Consider the following 18713-nt stretch of genomic DNA (forward strand, 5'->3'; position numbering starts at 1 on the left):
ACTTCATGATTGTTTTTTGTGACAAACAAGTATATGCTCCAATCACTCTATCAAAAACTGCGCATTATCAAATTTTTTAAGTGTGGATTTTGTATGGTTTGTTTATTGGATTAAAAAAAACGGATAGAGAGAGGTAATACAACAATGGACATCAAAGCAATGCAGTTCTGGCTGACAGTTTTTGGCAATAAACGCCATGAAAAAGACTTTCATAGGTTTATTTAATAAGGGCATGTTGCCAAATAGTATCAAGCATGCCCCTATGATATAGTTTTTTTTCCAATCACCTTTTAATGATACATTTCACCAACAACTATGCAATATTTACCTACATTTGGTTTTGACAGAGAAGTCTACAAACCACATGTCAGGACAGAGTTTCACACCCTTTCTGGTACTCACACATATGTGGAATCCATCACTGTTACGAGGTGCCTCGTCCTCAGACTATACAAACATGCACTGTAAACGCCACTCATGCAGCCGCGCATCGCGGTCAATTTCCAAGTTTCCCAGTGCTGCCTGTGCCATTGAACCATATACAATTTCTCAAAGTTCAGAAGTCAGAATTGATGCAATGAGACTGCCATGCCTGCCGCTTGCCAGGCGTAAACTAACCTAAGAATGAACATTGCAGTGCAGTCCTGGGTAACACAGAGTTTGCATGTATTGCATACACTTACAGCTAACTTTGAAGGGTAGAGGCCGTATGGTGTGCACCGAAATTACTCAGGAGACAACATGTGCCAGTTCTTAACCGGCAGATTTTTTTTTTTTTATGGGTGACATTTATTCGACAGCTTAGGTCTGCTTGGGACAACAGATATAGTGGATATAATGGGATGAAAGCATCTGGAGCAGAGCCCAGTCCTCTTAAAATGCGAACAAAATAATCACAGTGAAGTGTCCCCGGTTAGACAATAAACTGTAGAAGGACTTTCTGCAGCTGTTCCTATCCGAAATTACGGTGGACTTCTTTTTGCCAACAGGGAGTCTAAATTAAGGGACTGCTCGAAATAGGTGGTCTAGTTCTAGCCAGATGACAGCTCAGTTTTCTTGATGAAACCGAACAAGGCGAGAAAAGCCCTTAAATGGTCTTATATGAATATGAAAAGCGTTCCTTTCAGGCTTTGTCAGCTGGACAAAGAACGTGGCTGCGAAGCTGGGAGACGAACCCTCATCTGGCTAAGCTCTCATAGCGTCCGTCCAGCTCTCCCAGGATTCCTCTGTTAATTTCCCCCCCAGTGGGCAGACCGTTTTTCCTTGCCAGAGACGACATCTTCAGAGACTGCCTATGACAACCAGGCACATAAACAACTCATTCTGTAGACGTCTTTTATAAGCTGTGTGTGGGTATCAGTCAATTAGTTGGTTGTCAACAATAACACAGACTTTTTTATGGTGTTCGTAGAAGCAAGTCAAAATGGTTTGCAGTGCTTGGCTGCAACCAGCAGAGGCGCTGTTGATCCGGTCTCAAGTTTGCTGTTTAAAAGCTACAGTCTTGAAATAAAGATAATGGTGTGGAAAAACAATAGTATTTTCTGATTTCTTAAATGAATTTTAAAAACAATTAATGGATTATTGATTCTTTGTTTTCCCAATAAGAGTATACAAAAATCACACTGCCCTAATATGAATGCCAAGATAGGCTCATGCAAAGCTGGAAAATGTAACATGACAAAGTTACAATAATGTGGCCGCCATAATCAATATATTTTGTCATGTGTGCATTTATTCAAACAACCTATTTTGCCATTATAATAATCATAATTTTGAAACACATTATCTATGGTTTTATTGCCTTATAGAGGCTTTGCAGTCACGTGGTTTTATCACGTGACTTTGTGTTACGCCGCCATCTTGCCGGTCAACCGGTCAGCTCAGCTCGTTCCTACGTGTTCGTACAGATTCAGTTTGATTTCTGCGCTACATTTTCACCGATTTCATCCGAATTATGGCTGATTTGCTATCCAATGAAGTTGTGCATTTGGATGAAGAGTCCAAGAAACGTTACAGAGAGAACCTTGTTGGCACAACGGATCCGTACCTTTTACCGAGAAGCATGCTAAAATCACCTGAGCATTTTGCAACAGCCGACCTGCCTGATCTCTCATATCCAGACATTTATAATTACCTCGTCGATTCACCATCTCCGTACACTGGAAAGGACCTTAAGGCATACAAGAGTCTGGATGCCTACAAGTATTTTACAGCAGGTTTTGTGCATGATGGGCTGATATGGCAGATTCCAAACAAGAATCGATTTCTTCTCATGACCAAGGTAAGGAAAAAGCACACACAGAAGAGCCTACTGTCTGTTTACAAATCCGCGTGGCAGTAACAGTGTGATTGTGAAAAAACTACTGAAGTGATTCTAATGAAAACTCACATTGTTAAGGTTTTTTTATTACAAAAGGCGTCCTGTTCAAAAATGCTTTTAATTAAAAAACTGTTTCACAAACTTCATATTGAAATTTTCCAATTTTTCTCTATGCATTACATAATTTCAAAAAACTACTATAGACTTTGTGAAACCGTTTTTTAATTAAGCATTTTTGAACAGGAGGCTTTTTGTAATAAAAGATTAGCCTGAAAATTTATCGTATTCAGTTTAAGGATGTGACCAAACAATATTATAAAAAAATTCTATCAAAATTTGCTTTGTAAAAAAACTGTTTCCAGGAGCTTCATATTGAAATCTGAGAAATTAATTCCTACAATAAAACAACATTACATAATTTCCAACTATTCAGTATAGAGCTTATGAAACAGTTTCTACAAAAATAATTTTTAGAATTCATGCTTGATAATTCATCCCATTCCCTGCCTTGCTGCTCTTGCTGCCTTTCTAAAAATGCACCCAGCATTTTCAACAATCATATTTGTATCATCCCATATTGTATTATTTCACATTTTGTGAAACAAATCAGGGGTGAATAGTTTGTTTACATACCTGATATGAAGTGTTCATTGCATATCCTTGTGTACATGGTAGGTTTCCATCGTTCACGACAAATCGCCGCGATCCGAAGCTAAGATTTGGTTTATCGCCTCGTCTATTGCTACATCCAACAGCACAGCAGGTTTCCGGCATTTCCAAGCTCAAATAGTAGCAGATCAAACAAGAAAGCGTGTGTGAGTCGTTGACCGGCAGTGAACTGGTGACCGGCAAGATGGCCGCCAAGCTAATGTCACGTGGCTGATGACGTCAGCTGCAAAGCCTCTATATAGGCCAAATCATGAGTAGCCAGTTCAAAAGTATGTGACCTTGCAACTTTAAGAAGCCCCGCCCATCTTGTTTTGGTCTTCATAGAACAAGTGTTCAGGGCGGCAGCGGCATTAAACACACCGAGGTCGCAGTCTGTCCCATGGCAACCGCTAGAATGAGGCCTCCTGGGAAAGCAGGCATTCCGCAGAGCCTAGCTACACAACTGCCTGCTTCTAACAACGTTGCAGGTCTTGACATGCTCCCCATTCCAAAGCAAGAACACCGAAATCCAGTGAAAATGCACTTTAGACACTAGTAAACCATAATAATAAAGTTAGGTAGATATGCCCAAATGAAATTGACTGTATGGTTACTATTTAGGCCCAAACTACATGACTGTGTAGATGCAATCTCTAAATGACATGACTTGGTGTCACAATCTAATAATGATACAGTTGAGTGCAGCGGGGATTGTGAATAAAGAAAATCTCACTACATAAACTGAGTGAAAGGTCACAGTATTGGAGAAGCCCCTCATTATTGTAATGCTAATCCAATCAAATGTCAGACAAGCCGCAGGCTGACTACTACAACGTTGAGCTCAACACAACATGAATTTAAATATATACCTTCCATTCGGAGAAAACTCATTTCACAGAGCTGCTATTATGTGTTTGCATCTGACATAGTGGTCAACACACATGTAATACAGAAAAGGCGGGGCCAGTCTCAACTACAACTTCTCTGAATTGGATTTCCGATTTAGACAGTTTTAATGTAATTACCTCGAGTACGCTGTACAGCCTGCATGATAGCTTGGCCATGCATCACATCAAGTTTTACAGTATCTTGCAGCGCTATTACTGTTTGATTGAGTGGTGTCCGTCCACTTTTGGTCAGTATCCGATTGACATGCATAGTAAGGTGACTGAATATGGCAAATTTGGCATGACCGATCAGCCTCAAATGGGGCGGCGTGGCTCGGTTTGTAGAGCGGCCGTGCCAGAAACTTGAGGGTTCCAGGTTCAATCATCAATCTTCAGTCATCCTCGTCACTGCCGTTGTGATACTTTACCCACCTGCTCCCAATGTCACCCACACTGGTTTAAATGTAACTTAGATAATGGCTTTCGCTTTGAGTCACTAGAGAAAAGTGCTATATAAATATAACTCATTTCAATTCATTTCAAATGGTAAAAAAGTTAAAATTACAAAAAACTGAACTGTAGATTGTGTCACACTGTCAGTATCATCCATTAAAGGCAGAATACCAAGCATTTTAATAGGACAGGCTTCTGGCAGCTGAGCAGACTGCAGATGACATGTACAGACTTGACAGGCACAATATTGACGAGATCAAAAAGTCATCAACAACACATCCTTCAAAACAGTGAATAAGACTGCATTCACACTTGTAGTCTGGTACTTTGAGCCTGACCAAACATTTTAAAAAGATACTTGGTGGTAACTTCAGTGCTCTCTGGTTTGCTTTCACAATATTTGTCAACTATTGCTCACAGTGAAGCGTATGCATTAAGTCATGCCTCAATTGGGCAACACGTCTGAAATATACAGTATATTGTCCAACAACCTCATGTGTCCAAAACAATAGGTTGTATTCAGTCACATGACTTTTAAAAAGAAGTAAATGAAGTGGAGGTCTACCAAATTAACACAGCTACTGTGCAGCAACCAGGGTGCAATCTATCCGAGTATGCAAGGGGTCTAGATCTTAGAGACATAGACTTAGACTTCCTTTTTATTGTCATTCAAATTTGAACTTTACAGTACAGATAAGAACTAAATTTTGTTGCATTAGCTCATGGTAGTGCAGGATAAAAAAGCAATAAGGTGCAGATATAAATAAATAGATTACTGTACAGATAAATATATTGCACTTTTGCATATGCATCCACGTTTATGGATATATGTTATATTGTCTTTATATTCCAGCAAGTTAATCCATTTTGGGGGGGAATCTTACCACTAGAAGCAGATACAAGCAAAAAAAATCAAATTATGCAATAGAATGGATCCCTATATGTTATCAAATTAAGATTTGTCGAGTGATCAAGGATTATCCGTTGGTCGCATTCCCAGAAATTTCAAACTATCTGGTGCTCCAGACATTATTCTACAGGACAAAAAACAGATTAAAGCTTGGAAAAGCACAAAGGCCTACAACCTCTTTGTGTGTGGCTAGGTCAAGGAAATTGGTATCAAGATTCTACCAGATAAAACATGCATCGTTTTGGTCCGGGTAAGGTTGCATTTCATGATTTACTTAGCGTCTTGCGAGGACGCGTCCTTGTAAACAAACTGTTAGTAGCACTTGATAGCCTTGATTCACTGTTTTTCATTTTCCCATTATGTTAACCACTTATAAAGATAATTGGTGATACCACTAAAGACCCAGCTGGTCATGAAAGAAGACAAAGTGATCACAGCTCACTGTAACTGCAGGTTTCAGCCATGTTGCCTTGTTGTTGTTGCACGCATCATTACAAGTATGCGATTGCTGCCTTTGGTTAAAAAAAAAAGCTCAACTCTTTTAGGTTTTGCTCACATTTGATTTATTTTATTTATACTCGCCGTGTTGGTGCTTTACAAAACCATCCATCCATCCATCTTCTTCCGCTTATCCGAGGTCGGGTCGCGGGGGCAGCAGCCTAAGCAGGGAAGCCCAGACTTCCCTCTCCCCAGCCACTTCGTCCAGCTCCTCCCAGGGGATCCCAAGGCGTTCCCAGGCCAGCCGGGAGAGATAGTCTTTCCATCGTGTCCTGGGTCTTCCGCGTGGCCTCCTACCGGTCGGACGTGCCCGAAACACCTCCCTAGGGAGGCGTTCGGGTGGCATCCTGACCAGATGCCCGAACCACCTCATCTGGCTCCTCTCGATGTGGAGGAGCAGCGGCTTTACTTTGAGCTCCTCCCGGATGACAGAGCTTCTCACCCTATCTCTAAGAGAGAGCCCCGCCACCCGGCGGAGGAAACTCATTTCGGCCGCTTGTACCCGTGATCTTGTCCCTTCGGTCATGACCCAAAGCTCATGACCATAGGTGAGGATGGGAACGTAGATTGACCGGTAAATCGAGAGCTTTGCCTTCCGGCTCAGCTCCTTCTTCACCAGAACGGATCGATACAGCGTCCGCATTACTGACGACTCCGCACCGATCCGCCTGTCGATCTCACGATCCACTCTTCCCTCACTCGTGAACAAGACTCACAAAACACTCGTAGCAAAAATGCGTTGTAGGGACTCCGACACAAAATGAAATACAAATACAGAAAGTCAGGACTATATATAGAGAGCTCTATAAGGACTATAAGCCGCACCCACTAAAGTTTAGAAGACATTTTTTTTTCCATATATTAGCCACACCAGACAATAAGCCGCAGCTATATACGTTGTGAAAGGAGTTATTCACACAAAAATATTTTCTGAATGTTTGTTTCCAAACTGTTTCTGTAACATGGCAGTAAAACTGCTGATCAAACAACAAACGTCAAAGTCATGGATCCACTAGCTACGGAAACTAGCTCTTCAATCACTTAAACAGACTCAATAATTCCACGGTGAACACAGACACGCTTAGATGTGTTGGCATATTAGCTAATGTTAACAACGCTAGCTTTCTTACATTACAATAGCGTGTACAAATAAATATGCATGAAAACACTCCTACAGACACGCATGGGACGGTTCAGTATGTATGAATTGTTTTAGGTAAATTGTAAAACTTACAAACGTTGCTTGGTGTAATGAATAAACAATCCTTTCGAGCAGACACGCTATGGACTGTTTTACTTCCAGTTCAAGGCATAACAGGAAGTACCATTTCAACTCGCAGCATCTGCAGTGAGCGAACACGTCCAACTATTTATAAGCCGCAGGGTTCAAAGTGTAGAAAAAAAGTAGCGGGTTATTATCCGTAATTAATGGTAAAATATCAAGACAATACCTACATTTGAAATACTACTAAAAATTATATCAAATTGACCTTTAAGGAAGTGATCACTGCAAACTTGTGCGTTCTTTGACTCCGCTCTATTGGACTGGAGTGCAATGTTCGAGAGCCACTTATCTCATCGTCGTTTTGTAAAATCTTGACATCTTTCGCCCTTCTTCAAGATTCAAGATGCTTTATTGTTGTCCATTCTTTAACATGTACAAGACACATAACTGAAATTTCATTTTCGGCACGTGATTACCTCTTTAGGAACTCTAAAGAAATGTGTATCCTTTTCGCTATTTGAACGGTTTCGACAGCCTAAAACAACGAAAGCATTGGTCATTTTTCATTAAGAAAGGCAAAAGGCTGCCCAGAACGCTATGACAACAGATGCTCTTTTTCCATATTTAATGAGCCAGACGTGGCATCAGGTGAATACAATCTTTTGCAGGTCTTCTCTGTGGACGCAGCGGCCATGCTCTCCCGGAGCTAGGAAATTTGCTCCAGAGTACAGGGTATGTCTTGCATGCATGGAAAAATGGACAATGAAGAACTTTTGAAGTCCTATAGTATATAAACTATATACTGACTCAAAAAAGGTTCCCGAAGATGTGCTGCAAGAAGACCGCGTTTCTCACGACTTGACCGAACTGTAATAAGCAACACAAATCTTTTGTAGAACGGAGCTAGGTACATTTAACTACTGTATTTACGCTTCTGGGTTTACATTTAACTTTTGTTTATGATGATTTTTCACTTGGCTTTCTGTTGAGTGTCACTCATGTAACAGAGGCCAGCCAGTGCAGCTATGTCAACCCTCACACCCTAACACACTGGTGTCAAACTCAAGGCCCGGGGGCCAGCGACATCATTTTATGTAATTTTATGCCGTTATTTCCAAGCCTGGAAATAACGGGTCTCAATAATCGTCATCTTTCTTGATAAATGTATTTCAATTAAGATGCAGTTATTAACTCGATATTATTTGAGACAACAAGCTATTGTAAGTTTTTTTTTAGTAATTAAAACACTTTTCAAATTAACTCATACACTAGCGGAACTAAAATAACTTTGTCAGTTTTCAGTCGGTTTGTTGGTAAACAATGATAATAATCCAATGAAGACGCAATCGTGTAATAATCAGTCCTTCCAGGATTTTACTGGCTTTGTTTTTGGCGATTGTCGCAGCCTATGAATGATCAAATTTGCTGCAGCATTTTTTTTTAATTGTGGCATAATCCCCCAGTAATGCAGCGAGACATTTGATTGGTTGCTTTGTTTAACTGCTGCTGGGACAAGTTGGGTTGGCGAAAATGTCGACAATTGGTCAAAATGTGCAAGGATTGGGCAAAGTTCCAAGGCCGTGCATAATTCACAAGGATTGGTTGAATTTGTGTGAGTTGCTGCGTTTGCAACATCACAAAATCCTGGAGGGACTGACTAATATTGTAGTATGATACAGCTCTCTGATGGCTTCTTTGACTGTGATGTGGCCCACAGTGACAATTAGATCAACAATCCTGCCCCAACTGTTTGTTCAAGCTGCACATCGAGTTTACAGCTTGGGTTTATAGCTCAATGCCTAGCCATTTGGAGCAGTGTTTTTCAACCTTTTTTGAGTCAAGGCACATTTTTTTAATTGAAAAAATCCTGAGGCACACCACAAGCAGAAATCATTCAAAAATGAAACTCAGTAGCCGATATTGACAGTAAAAAGTTGTTCTCGCAATTGTTGGATATGAATTTAACCCATAACCAAGCATGCATCACTATAGCTTCTGTCTCAAAGTACTGTCACGACCTGTCACATCACGCTGTGACTTACTTTGAGTTTTTTGGTGTTTTCCTGTGTGTAGTGTTTTAGTTCTTGTCTTGCGCTCCTATTTCGGTGTGTTTTCCTGTTTTGTTGGTATTTTCTTGTTGCAGTTTCATGTCTTCCTTGAGTGCTATTCTCCACACCTGCTTTGTTTTCGTAATCGAGACTATCTCAGTTGTGCGGACGCTATCCTTCTTTGTTGGGACATTGTTGATTGTCATGTCATGTACAGATGTACTTTGTGGACGCCGTCTCTGCTCCACACGCTGTAAGTCTTTGCTGTCGTCCAGCATTTTGATTTTGTTTACTTTGCAGCCAGTTTAGTTTTAGTTTCTAGCTTCAATGCCTTTTCTTAGCGGCACTCGCCTTGTCTTTATTTTTGGTTTAAGAATTAGATACCTTTTTACCTGCACACTGCCTCTCCCTGTCGTTTGCATATTGTGATTATGACACGGCGTCTTTGCGACATCTACAAAGCAATTAGCTACCTGCTGCCACCTACTGATATGGGAGAGTATAACATGGTTACTCTGCCCAGCTCTAGACAGTACAGACACTCAACAACGGCACATTATTTGTTGATTATAAATACCGGTGTGCAAAAAATATTTTTAACCCAATTAGGTGAAATTACATTATCTCCCAAGGCACACCAGCCTGCCGCTGCACAGTGATTGAAAAACACTGTTTTGGAGGACCCAGGTTCAAAGAAGCAGGGGCTGGACCAGTAGGGGTTACACCATACATCACCTAGTTAAATTCGCATTTAGTGACATCATATCCAGAGTTTTGGTTTGTTGGTGCAGTGTTCACACCTGTCACACTAAGGATTAGAGCCTGTCGGCAGGTGGTCCGAGACTTATCTCTCAGGCGGTCTCGGTCCACCTGTTCGGTCCGGTCCTGATTGGTCATGGACTGCATTTACACTTGAAACCCACTAGCAAAGCAAACGGACAGTTTGTTTCAACCTGACCAAAAATGACCATATTAAACTTTCATATCTGCACACCTTTTTTAAAAAAGGACTACACCCCCCCACCCCACCCCCTTCGTGTGACCTCTGCCACAAAGCTTCCCTTTACTGCTCTCGCATGAAAGTTTGACTGCTTTGCTAATTCACCTTCACTAGTGAAAGTGCAGCCGTTCAATAATGCATCAGTTCTAGTCGTTTTTTTAAAGCAGGATGACATATTTTTGCAGTATATTTAGCTGCATGATAGTCTGCCTGGGTTGTGTGCACATTACAGTTCAAATGACTGTGAGCTAACAAAGAAGCATGCTCTTTCACTCACTGAATGTTTGGATTTTAAAAAACAATGTTAGCGTTGGCAGTCATGATTAATTTAGCTACATTTAAACCTAGGAGGTGAATATTTGATAGAGAAACACTGCTGCATGGACAGGGATTATCACCACTGGAGTTTACCTGAGCAGACTGGAGAGGGGATGCGATGAGGCAGCGTGGCCGCCGCTGTTACCGCTTCCACCCGTCGGGTATGAGCCGCCACCGGTGGCAGCCGACTGTCGTTTCCCGGATAAAAGCTTCTCCACCGCGGCCAGGTTTCCCGTACGCGCCGCTTCGAGGAGCTCCTGTTCCTTCCCCATTGCGGATGCGTTTAAAAAATTTAAAAAAAAAAGACGAAGGAGGACGGAGGTTGGTTGTGAAATTCCTCCGCGACACCCCTCCTATCTCAACTTAGTATTCCACAATGCTGTTAAAATGGAAATAGAACGAGGAGGGGGGAAATAAGCTCCCCGCGGTGTTCTATCCATTCGCCAGCTCCACGGCGTCGCTGGCGCCTAAAAAAAAGGGGAAAGTTTAGTTGGGGCGCTCGACACCGCCACAATGGCGCAAACTTCCTCTGGCCAGTCCCCTGAGCCGCGTCCGTCACTTCCTCGAAACTGCTCCTTCTTTCTGCCTCTCTCACACGCTCAAGCCCCCTGGAAAACCCACCGAGCTGCTGGAGTTTTTTGATGAGTTCAGTCATTTAATTCTGTATCACTGCAGCGATGTGATTGTTTAAAACAATAACTACGTAATATAGAATTTATTACAATAACTACACAATTAATTGGTGTCATTTTAAATGCTCTCAACTGTCCAAATTGCCCCAGTGGTGTTAAACAGGAACATTTCACAATAGCTCATCAGTTAATAATTAAGTTAGTACATAATTAGTCGTAGTTTTGTAGATTTTGAATAAATTCAGGCGTGAAATATAAAATTGTATTTGAGTTGGATTTCGCCTAAATGATGTTTGTTTTGTTTACATAAAATAAAAAAATCTTATTTTTTTTGTATATTTCATGACATTATATCAACAAATGTCAATTTGACACCTTTTTTGTATTAGTGTAGCACCAATAATAGCGAAACACTTTTTAAATGTATTGTAGTTGTATTTAAAAAAAAACCTGCTTTCAACATTGTCAATAAAGTTTGTACAAACCGGAACCGGAAATACTAGTAAGCAACAACTGTAGCGCAAACCGGTACTTGTTATGCTAGTATCTCTGAAAATCAAACAATAGTAATTACATTACTTTATTTAGTGAGGGAAACTATTGTAATTTATTAGTACTTTTAGTTTTTCTTACCAAGTCCTTACCCAATGCGAAGCGAAAGTTGCTTATATTCACCTTTAGCTTAGCTGCTACGTTGTTGACGCCTGGCTCAGTGAAGGTAAACTCATCTTTATTTACCGTAATGTTGGCGATATCGGTCATGCAAGAACCAATGCTTCATTGGATTTGGTTAGACTAACCACCTCGTATTTTTCAGAGTTCGAAACTGCCATTGTGAGAGAGCGATAATGGCGGATCCCGCACGGATCAAACCTGAGAGAATAATTGAAAGTGCAGCCGATGAACAAGACGACCAGTTTGCAGCTAATGTGCCTGAGGATGTAAGGTTGCCAGGTCCGGAAAAGCCTAAAGTCGAACCGAAAGAGGAGCAGTCCTCTCAAGACCAACACAAACAGGAGGATAAGTCTGTGTGTATACATCAAAATTTTGATACAGCCTTATTGAAAGGAGTACAGAAGCACTGCATTATATTATTACTATCAAAACATACATTTAATCTAATGATTTGTCCTCTGAAGGAAATGGCAGCTGGAGCAGAGGATGAAGACGAAGGAACTTCGGGGCAGCCTTCATCGAAAAGACTGAAGGTGGAGCCAGAGAAGAAAAAGGAGAAGCGGCAAAAGGTTGATGAGGATGAAATACAAAAGATGCAGTAAGGCATTTCCAACAAAACAGCATAGATAATTACATGCATGTGTTTCATTGTGCAAGAAACTATGTTCTTATGTTTTAAGGGTGTTGGTGTCATCCTTCTCTGAAGACCAACTGAATCGCTATGAGATGTATAGGCGCTCTGCCTTCCCCAAGGCTGCCATCAAGAGGGTATGTTGTTTTTGAGCAGTTCCTGAATGTGAAGGTCAGGTCATTTGAAAAATATTCACCTTCTTGTAGGCTTGCAAGATAGACATTTGGCTGACGATTAAAAGCTTTAATACTATAGTAGTCATATCGTGGCAATGCAAGTTAATTGCACCGGTCGCCCAGAAGGGGGGGTCCCACATCTGCGGTCCCCTCCAAGGTTTCTCATTGTAGCCCATTGGGTTGAGTTTTTCCTTGCCCTGATGTGGGATCTGAGCCGAGGATGGCGTTGTGGCTTTGTAGCCCTTTGAGACACTTGTGATTTACGGCTATATAAATAAACTCTGATTGATTAAATTACACATTCTTAACCACATCCTTAACGAAATGTAGCATCCTTGCTAGCAGCTAATAGGGCTGCGCGATTTTGAGAATAAACTTAATTGCGATTTTTCTCTCAAATTGCGATTTGCGTTTTTTATATTTTATACATATATACGAATAAAACTGTGAATATAATGAGTGAACGAAGACATGTTGCTTTTAGACTGTCAATCAACATATTCCTGTCTCAAGGTGCCACACATTAGGTAAATGATTGCATATTGTTTTAATCATTAAAAACAATAGGAGGGTTGCATGTGATGTCACATATGTTTTTCTTCTTCGCGGCTTAATTCACAGGATGGTCAAGCAGCTTGAGCGTAGCATTAAAACAAGTGAGAGTGAGTGTAGAGTTTGAGCAGAAAATGTCATATTGCTGTTCTGTTTTTGAGTGTTACAGTTGTTTAAATGGAGAGATAGGAAATAGCTTTCATATAGTCCCGAAAGAAGTGGTTCATAAAGGTAATAAAGTCAGAAACAAACTAAAGTGCGTCGACGGAAATCGCTCTTAAAAATATGACTTTCATCATCGTGTGAAATAAAATCGAACCGCTTGTTTCTGCAGTGATCACTTTGTAAAAAGATTTGTTTGAACATTTGATTTGAGAAACTTTGTGTTGCAATCGAGTTATATTAGTAGTGTTTGATAGCAGAACTAAACGTGAAGAAATGACAATAGATCGCATTTGTTTTTTATTCTTTTGTGGTTGCTATCCCTAAATATAACTACAAAGACATAGTTGTGCAAACCCTTGTGTGGTGTTCGGGTCTGTGGGACCCGTTTTCATTTTTTATTCAAAGAAAAATGATACAATTAATTAATTTTTCAAACTGAGACTCACTGACTTTGGCTAATTTTCTGTGAAGAACATATATCAGAATACATATTTAATGACCACACACCATACACCCCCCCTACACATTTCTATTACATATATGGACCCGGGGCTAATAGAAGTGTGGAAATTGATGTTCTGTGTACGCACACACACACACACACACGCACACACACACACACAGCAGGCCTAGACAGGAGGAGGACAGAGTGTAGGTACACAGAACATCAGAGGGTCAAATGTGCGAGAAAATGAGAGCAGACAGTGTTGACAAACAATGTTGCAACCTTGTGTGGGAACCGCACGTGCAGAAACACAAGAGAAGATTCCCTGTGGGATGCAGAAACTGGCAGAGAAATTTTCTGTGCAACGTTCATATTGTTATTACTCAGCCAGCGTTTGTGGGTCCGATGGACCCAAACGCTGGCTGAGTAACAACAATATGAACATTACACAAGGGTTAAGTCATAGTGATAAATATTGTGATTGTTGGTCCAATCCACCGTATTTTCTTTGTTGATTTTCATAACAGAAACTAAAAGCTTAGTTGTTGTTGTCTTGCAGTAAAGCCAAGTGCTTTATTCGACACGGATGACCACATTACAGCGTCTTTGGTGATATTTGTTAGCCTCAAGAATATATCCTTAATAGTATTAATAAATTAGATGAATACATCTCTCGTACTGAATCTTGATATCGCTAGCAAACATTGCTGAACAACAGACATCTATAGCTAAATAATGAGACAAAATAGGAACTTTACAGCATAAAAACAACTGCAGACATGAATTGTAGATGAGACTAATATTTGTAGGAGGACATCAACTTCAAACAAACGTATCCTTTTTCTCATTAGCCTCACAATCACAGCAGCACCACACTCGTGTCAATCAAATACGTTACTTTGCGATGCACGAATAAGTCCAACTTTGATTATTTGTTTAATTTGTGGACTCCTCAGATGCAAAGACATGATGTGCCTCCAATCTTTTCTTCACTAAATACCATAAGTGTCAAGTGAAGTGAGGTAGCAGTAACCTCTTGGTGATGATAAATGGTTTAAATATTTTTTTTCATATTTTTCTTAAGAGTTTAAAAATCCACTCCATCCCATTTTAAATATTTTTTCATGATCGCTTTTATATTTGACTCTAAAGCTATCAAAGTAAGACTAAATCTGCACGGATTTAGGTAAATACACAGTAGCTTAAAGGCCTACTGAAATGAATTTTTTTTATTTAAACGGGGATAGCAGATCTATTCTATGTGTCATACTTGATCATTTCGCGATATTGCCATATTTTTGCTGAAAGGATTTAGTATAGAACAACGACGATAAAGATTGCAACTTTTGGTATCTGATAAAAAAAAGGCTTGCACCTACCGGAAGTAGCGTGACGTAGTCAGTTGAACATATACGCAAAGTTCCCTATTGTTTACAATGATGGCCGCATGAAGTGAGAGAGATTCGGACCGAGAAAGCGACAATTTCCCCATTAATTTGAGCGAGGATGAAAGATTTGTGGATGAGTAAAGTGCAAGTGAAGGACTAGTGGGGAGTTGAAGCTATTCAGATAGGGAAGATGCTGTGAGAGCCGGGGGTGACCTGATATTCAGCTGGGAATGACTACAACAGTAAATAAACACAAGACATATATATACTCTATTAGCCACAACACAACCAGGCTTATATTTAATATGCCACAAATTAATCCTGCATAAAAACACCTGCGTGTTTGTTATGCTAGCTCCTAGCTCCTCTGCTAGCTCCTAGCTCCATAGAACACGCCAATACCATTCAAACACCTGATCAACACACACAATCACTCAGCCCAAAAGACCGTTTACCTAACCCAAGGTTCATAAAGCTTATATATTTTTAAAAAGTTACGTACGTGACGCGCACATACGGTCAAGTTATCGAATGTTTAGCAGCCAAGGCTGCATACTCACGGTACCTGATATTCAGCTGGGAATGACTACAACAGTAAATAAACACAAGACATATATATACTCTATTAGCCACAACACAACCAGGCTTATATTTAATATGCCACAAATTAATCCTGCATAATAACACCTGCGTGTTTGTTATGCTAGCTCCTAGCTCCTCTGCTAGCTCCTAGCTCCATAGAACACGCCAATACAATTCAAACACCCGATCAACACACACAATCACTCAGCCCAAAAGACCGTTCACCTAACCCAAGGTTCATAAAGCTTATATATTTTTAAAAAGTACCGTACGTGACGCGCACGTACGGTACGGTACGTGTTATGCTAGCTCCTAGCTCCTCTGCTAGCTCCTAGCTCCATAGAACACGCCAATACAATTCAAACACATGATCAACACACACAATCACTCAGCCCAAAAGACCGTTCACCTAACCCAAGGTTCATAAAGCTTATATATTTAAAAAAAGTTACGTACATACGCAAAAAAAAGCCAAAGCTGCATACTCACAGTAGCACGTCTGCGTCTTTGTCATCCAAATCAAAGTAATCCTGGTAAGAGTCTGTGTTGTCCCAGTTCTCTACAGGCGTCTGTGTATCCAAATCAAAAGTCCTCCTGTTTAGAGTCTCTGTTATCCGAGTTCTTCCATCTTGACTGCATCTTTCGGGAATGTAAACAAAGAAGCGCCGGCTGTGTACTGTTGTGGCTGACTACGTTCGAAAAATACGTCCATTTCGCACCGACAACTTTCTTCTTTGCTTGCTCGGCTTCCTTCTCCATAATGCAATGAACATGATTGAAACAGATTCACGAACACAGATGTCCAGAATACTGTGGAATTATGAAATGAAAACAGAGCTTTTTCGTAACGGCTTCAATGTGGAAGGCATACCCGTGTTCGTCGGGCTACGTCACACGCATACGTCATCCTCAGAGGCGTTTCGAACCGGAAGTTTAGCGGCAAATTTAAAATGTCACTTTATAAGTTAACCCGGCCGTATTGGCATGTGTTATAATGTTAAGATTTCATCATTGATATATAAACTATCAGACTGCGTGGTCGGTAGTAGTGGGTTTCAGTAGGCCTTTAATGGGGTTTAGCCCATCGCCTGAAACGCAGAAGTGCCTGGATGTGCCTCGAGATCACGTGATTGCAACCCACCTATAAGCAAAACATTTACTTTAAAAAATAGTTGGCTTTATGCAGACTCTGAGCTTTTGTCTAAATGCTAAGAAACTTTACAGTGTTTATAATGTAATGTAATCATGACACAGGGTTTCCCCTACATGTAAAGGACCGTGGCGCAACGCCACAGCAAGATTACTGCCACTACATTTTTTTTTAACATGAAAACACTTTTAAACATAAAAACCAAAATGATTTATAATATGCAAGTATATACCTTATATAGTCTATTATTTACATACCATTGACTATTATACGTTTGAAAAATCGCTCAAATATTATAAACACTTTCGTTAATCTATTTAGAAAAAAACAAACGGTGCATCTAAATCACCTATCAGAAGCGCGTCAACTGGTTGCGCACCTAAACGAGTTGACACCTGGCAAAAGTAAGGAAAGTTGAGAGGTATTTTAGGCTAATTAATACATTTCTTGTTCAAGGCAGTGTAAACTACCCTAAATTACTACCAACAATAATGTCTAACTTTACACCGTATGCGTCTTCGAACCCCCGTTTGGTCATCGCTTTATGGAGTGAGCATTTAATTGTGCGTGTGTGGGTTTTCTCTGGGCACTCCAGTTTCCTCCCATATTCCAAAATAATGAATGTTAGATTAATTGGAGACTACAAATTGTCCATAGATACGACTTTGAGTGTGAATGATTGTCTATCTGTTCCCTGCGATTGGCCATGCTAATTTGAGTTAGCTTGTCTATGAGCTAGTCCATTATACGTTAGCATTAAGCTAGTAGCATTAGAGCTCAACCTTCATTCTACATAATTGTATTGCTTTTTTCAGTTTATTCCAAATTATTATTAATCTACCGTGATTCCTACATGTATGTGCACTTCATGTGTATATATAATGTACCATACTTTCTTTAGTGTTAGTTTAAGTGGCTTCATTGTGAAGAATATCAACAAAACACTTAGTTATATTTTTCAAATCTAGCAGGCTGCAATATATCACAATGTAGATTTTAGATTCTATCTATATAGCATTTAATTAAAACTATCGCCCATCCTTGCTTTCCTGTGTAATTTTTGTTTAGCTGATCCAGTCTATAACAGGATCGTCAGTGTCCCAGAATGTGGTGATTGCAATGTCTGGTATCTCGAAAGTTTTTGCCGGGGAGATAGTTGAGGAAGGTAAGAAAAAAACAGGCACTAAAAGTATACTTTGGTTTCATATAAGTTGTGGTAATGACTTTGGGTTTTTTCAGCGTTGGATGTTTGTGAGAAGTGGGGCGACACACCACCACTTCAGCCCAAACACATGAGGGAGGCTGTGAGGCGGCTGAAGAGTCGCCATCAGATTCCCAACACCAAGTTCAAGAACATTCTCTTCCACTGAGGACTAGGCTGAGAAACAGTATTGACTACACTGGTGCTAATACGATGCTCTATTAGTCTACGAGATGTTCCGTCAACATTCAGGCTAATTATAAAGATGTTAACCACCTGGTGACCAGATATGAATCTGTACAGATGAAGAAACTTTGATCCACACATGATCAATGACTTTGAAATGGTGGCAGCACCTGTCTTTCATACCACATTGTCAATGTAAATGCTTGATGCAACATTCAGTTTAATGATGGAATATTGTTGTAAATACAGTATATTTTTATGTAAAAATGTTTGTTTTTTCCCTGAAGCAGATTGTTTTGAAAAGTAGAATTATAATACCTGTCATAAAATTACAAAATACTAAGTATAGTAGGGCTGTTAAATTATTTTTAATCCAATTAATCACAGCTAAGGAATCATTTCTATTAATCATGATAAATTAGTTTTTAATTTACATTGTTTCATTTTGGATGAGCGGAAGGACTCAAACAAAGTGTATATGTATGCACCTAACATGATTATTAAACCTCTTTATGTTAGTTCATAACAAAAACGTTAATCATTTATCCACATTGATGTGGACCTAATACTCCTTTGTGGTATTATTTTAGGATGAAAAGAAAGTCCTTCCTGCAGAATGTGCA

General features: G+C 40.0%; 2 protein-coding genes across 4 annotated transcripts in view; one reads left to right on the forward strand and one right to left on the reverse strand.

Moving 5' to 3' along the window:
* LOC133653679 (ankyrin repeat and SAM domain-containing protein 1A-like) overlaps positions 1-11011 on the reverse strand; it is a 121703-nt gene extending 110692 nt beyond the window's left edge. For 2 of the 3 annotated variants that reach the window (XM_062053230.1, XM_062053229.1), the window contains exon 1: positions 10401-11011. In XM_062053230.1, coding sequence (XP_061909214.1) covers positions 10401-10579 — 179 coding nt within the window. In that variant the 5' untranslated portion in view covers positions 10580-11011. The remainder of the gene's footprint in view (positions 1-10400) is intronic. The other variant, XM_062053231.1, reaches the window with a different exon arrangement.
* Positions 11012-11412: 401 nt separating this feature from the next.
* On the forward strand, positions 11413-18632 carry taf11 (TAF11 RNA polymerase II, TATA box binding protein (TBP)-associated factor). The gene is made up of 6 exons (XM_062053232.1): positions 11413-11657; positions 11757-11967; positions 12079-12212; positions 12295-12382; positions 17772-17868; positions 17943-18632. The coding sequence occupies exons 2-6, from the start codon at positions 11788-11790 to the stop codon at positions 18071-18073; spliced, it is 630 nt and encodes a 209-aa protein (XP_061909216.1). The 5' UTR covers positions 11413-11657; positions 11757-11787; the 3' UTR covers positions 18074-18632.
* Positions 18633-18713: the final 81 nt, after the last annotated feature.

This window comes from Entelurus aequoreus, linkage group LG07 (assembly GCF_033978785.1).
Source record: "Entelurus aequoreus isolate RoL-2023_Sb linkage group LG07, RoL_Eaeq_v1.1, whole genome shotgun sequence".
In the NCBI taxonomy this organism is placed as follows: Eukaryota; Metazoa; Chordata; class Actinopteri; order Syngnathiformes; family Syngnathidae; genus Entelurus; species Entelurus aequoreus.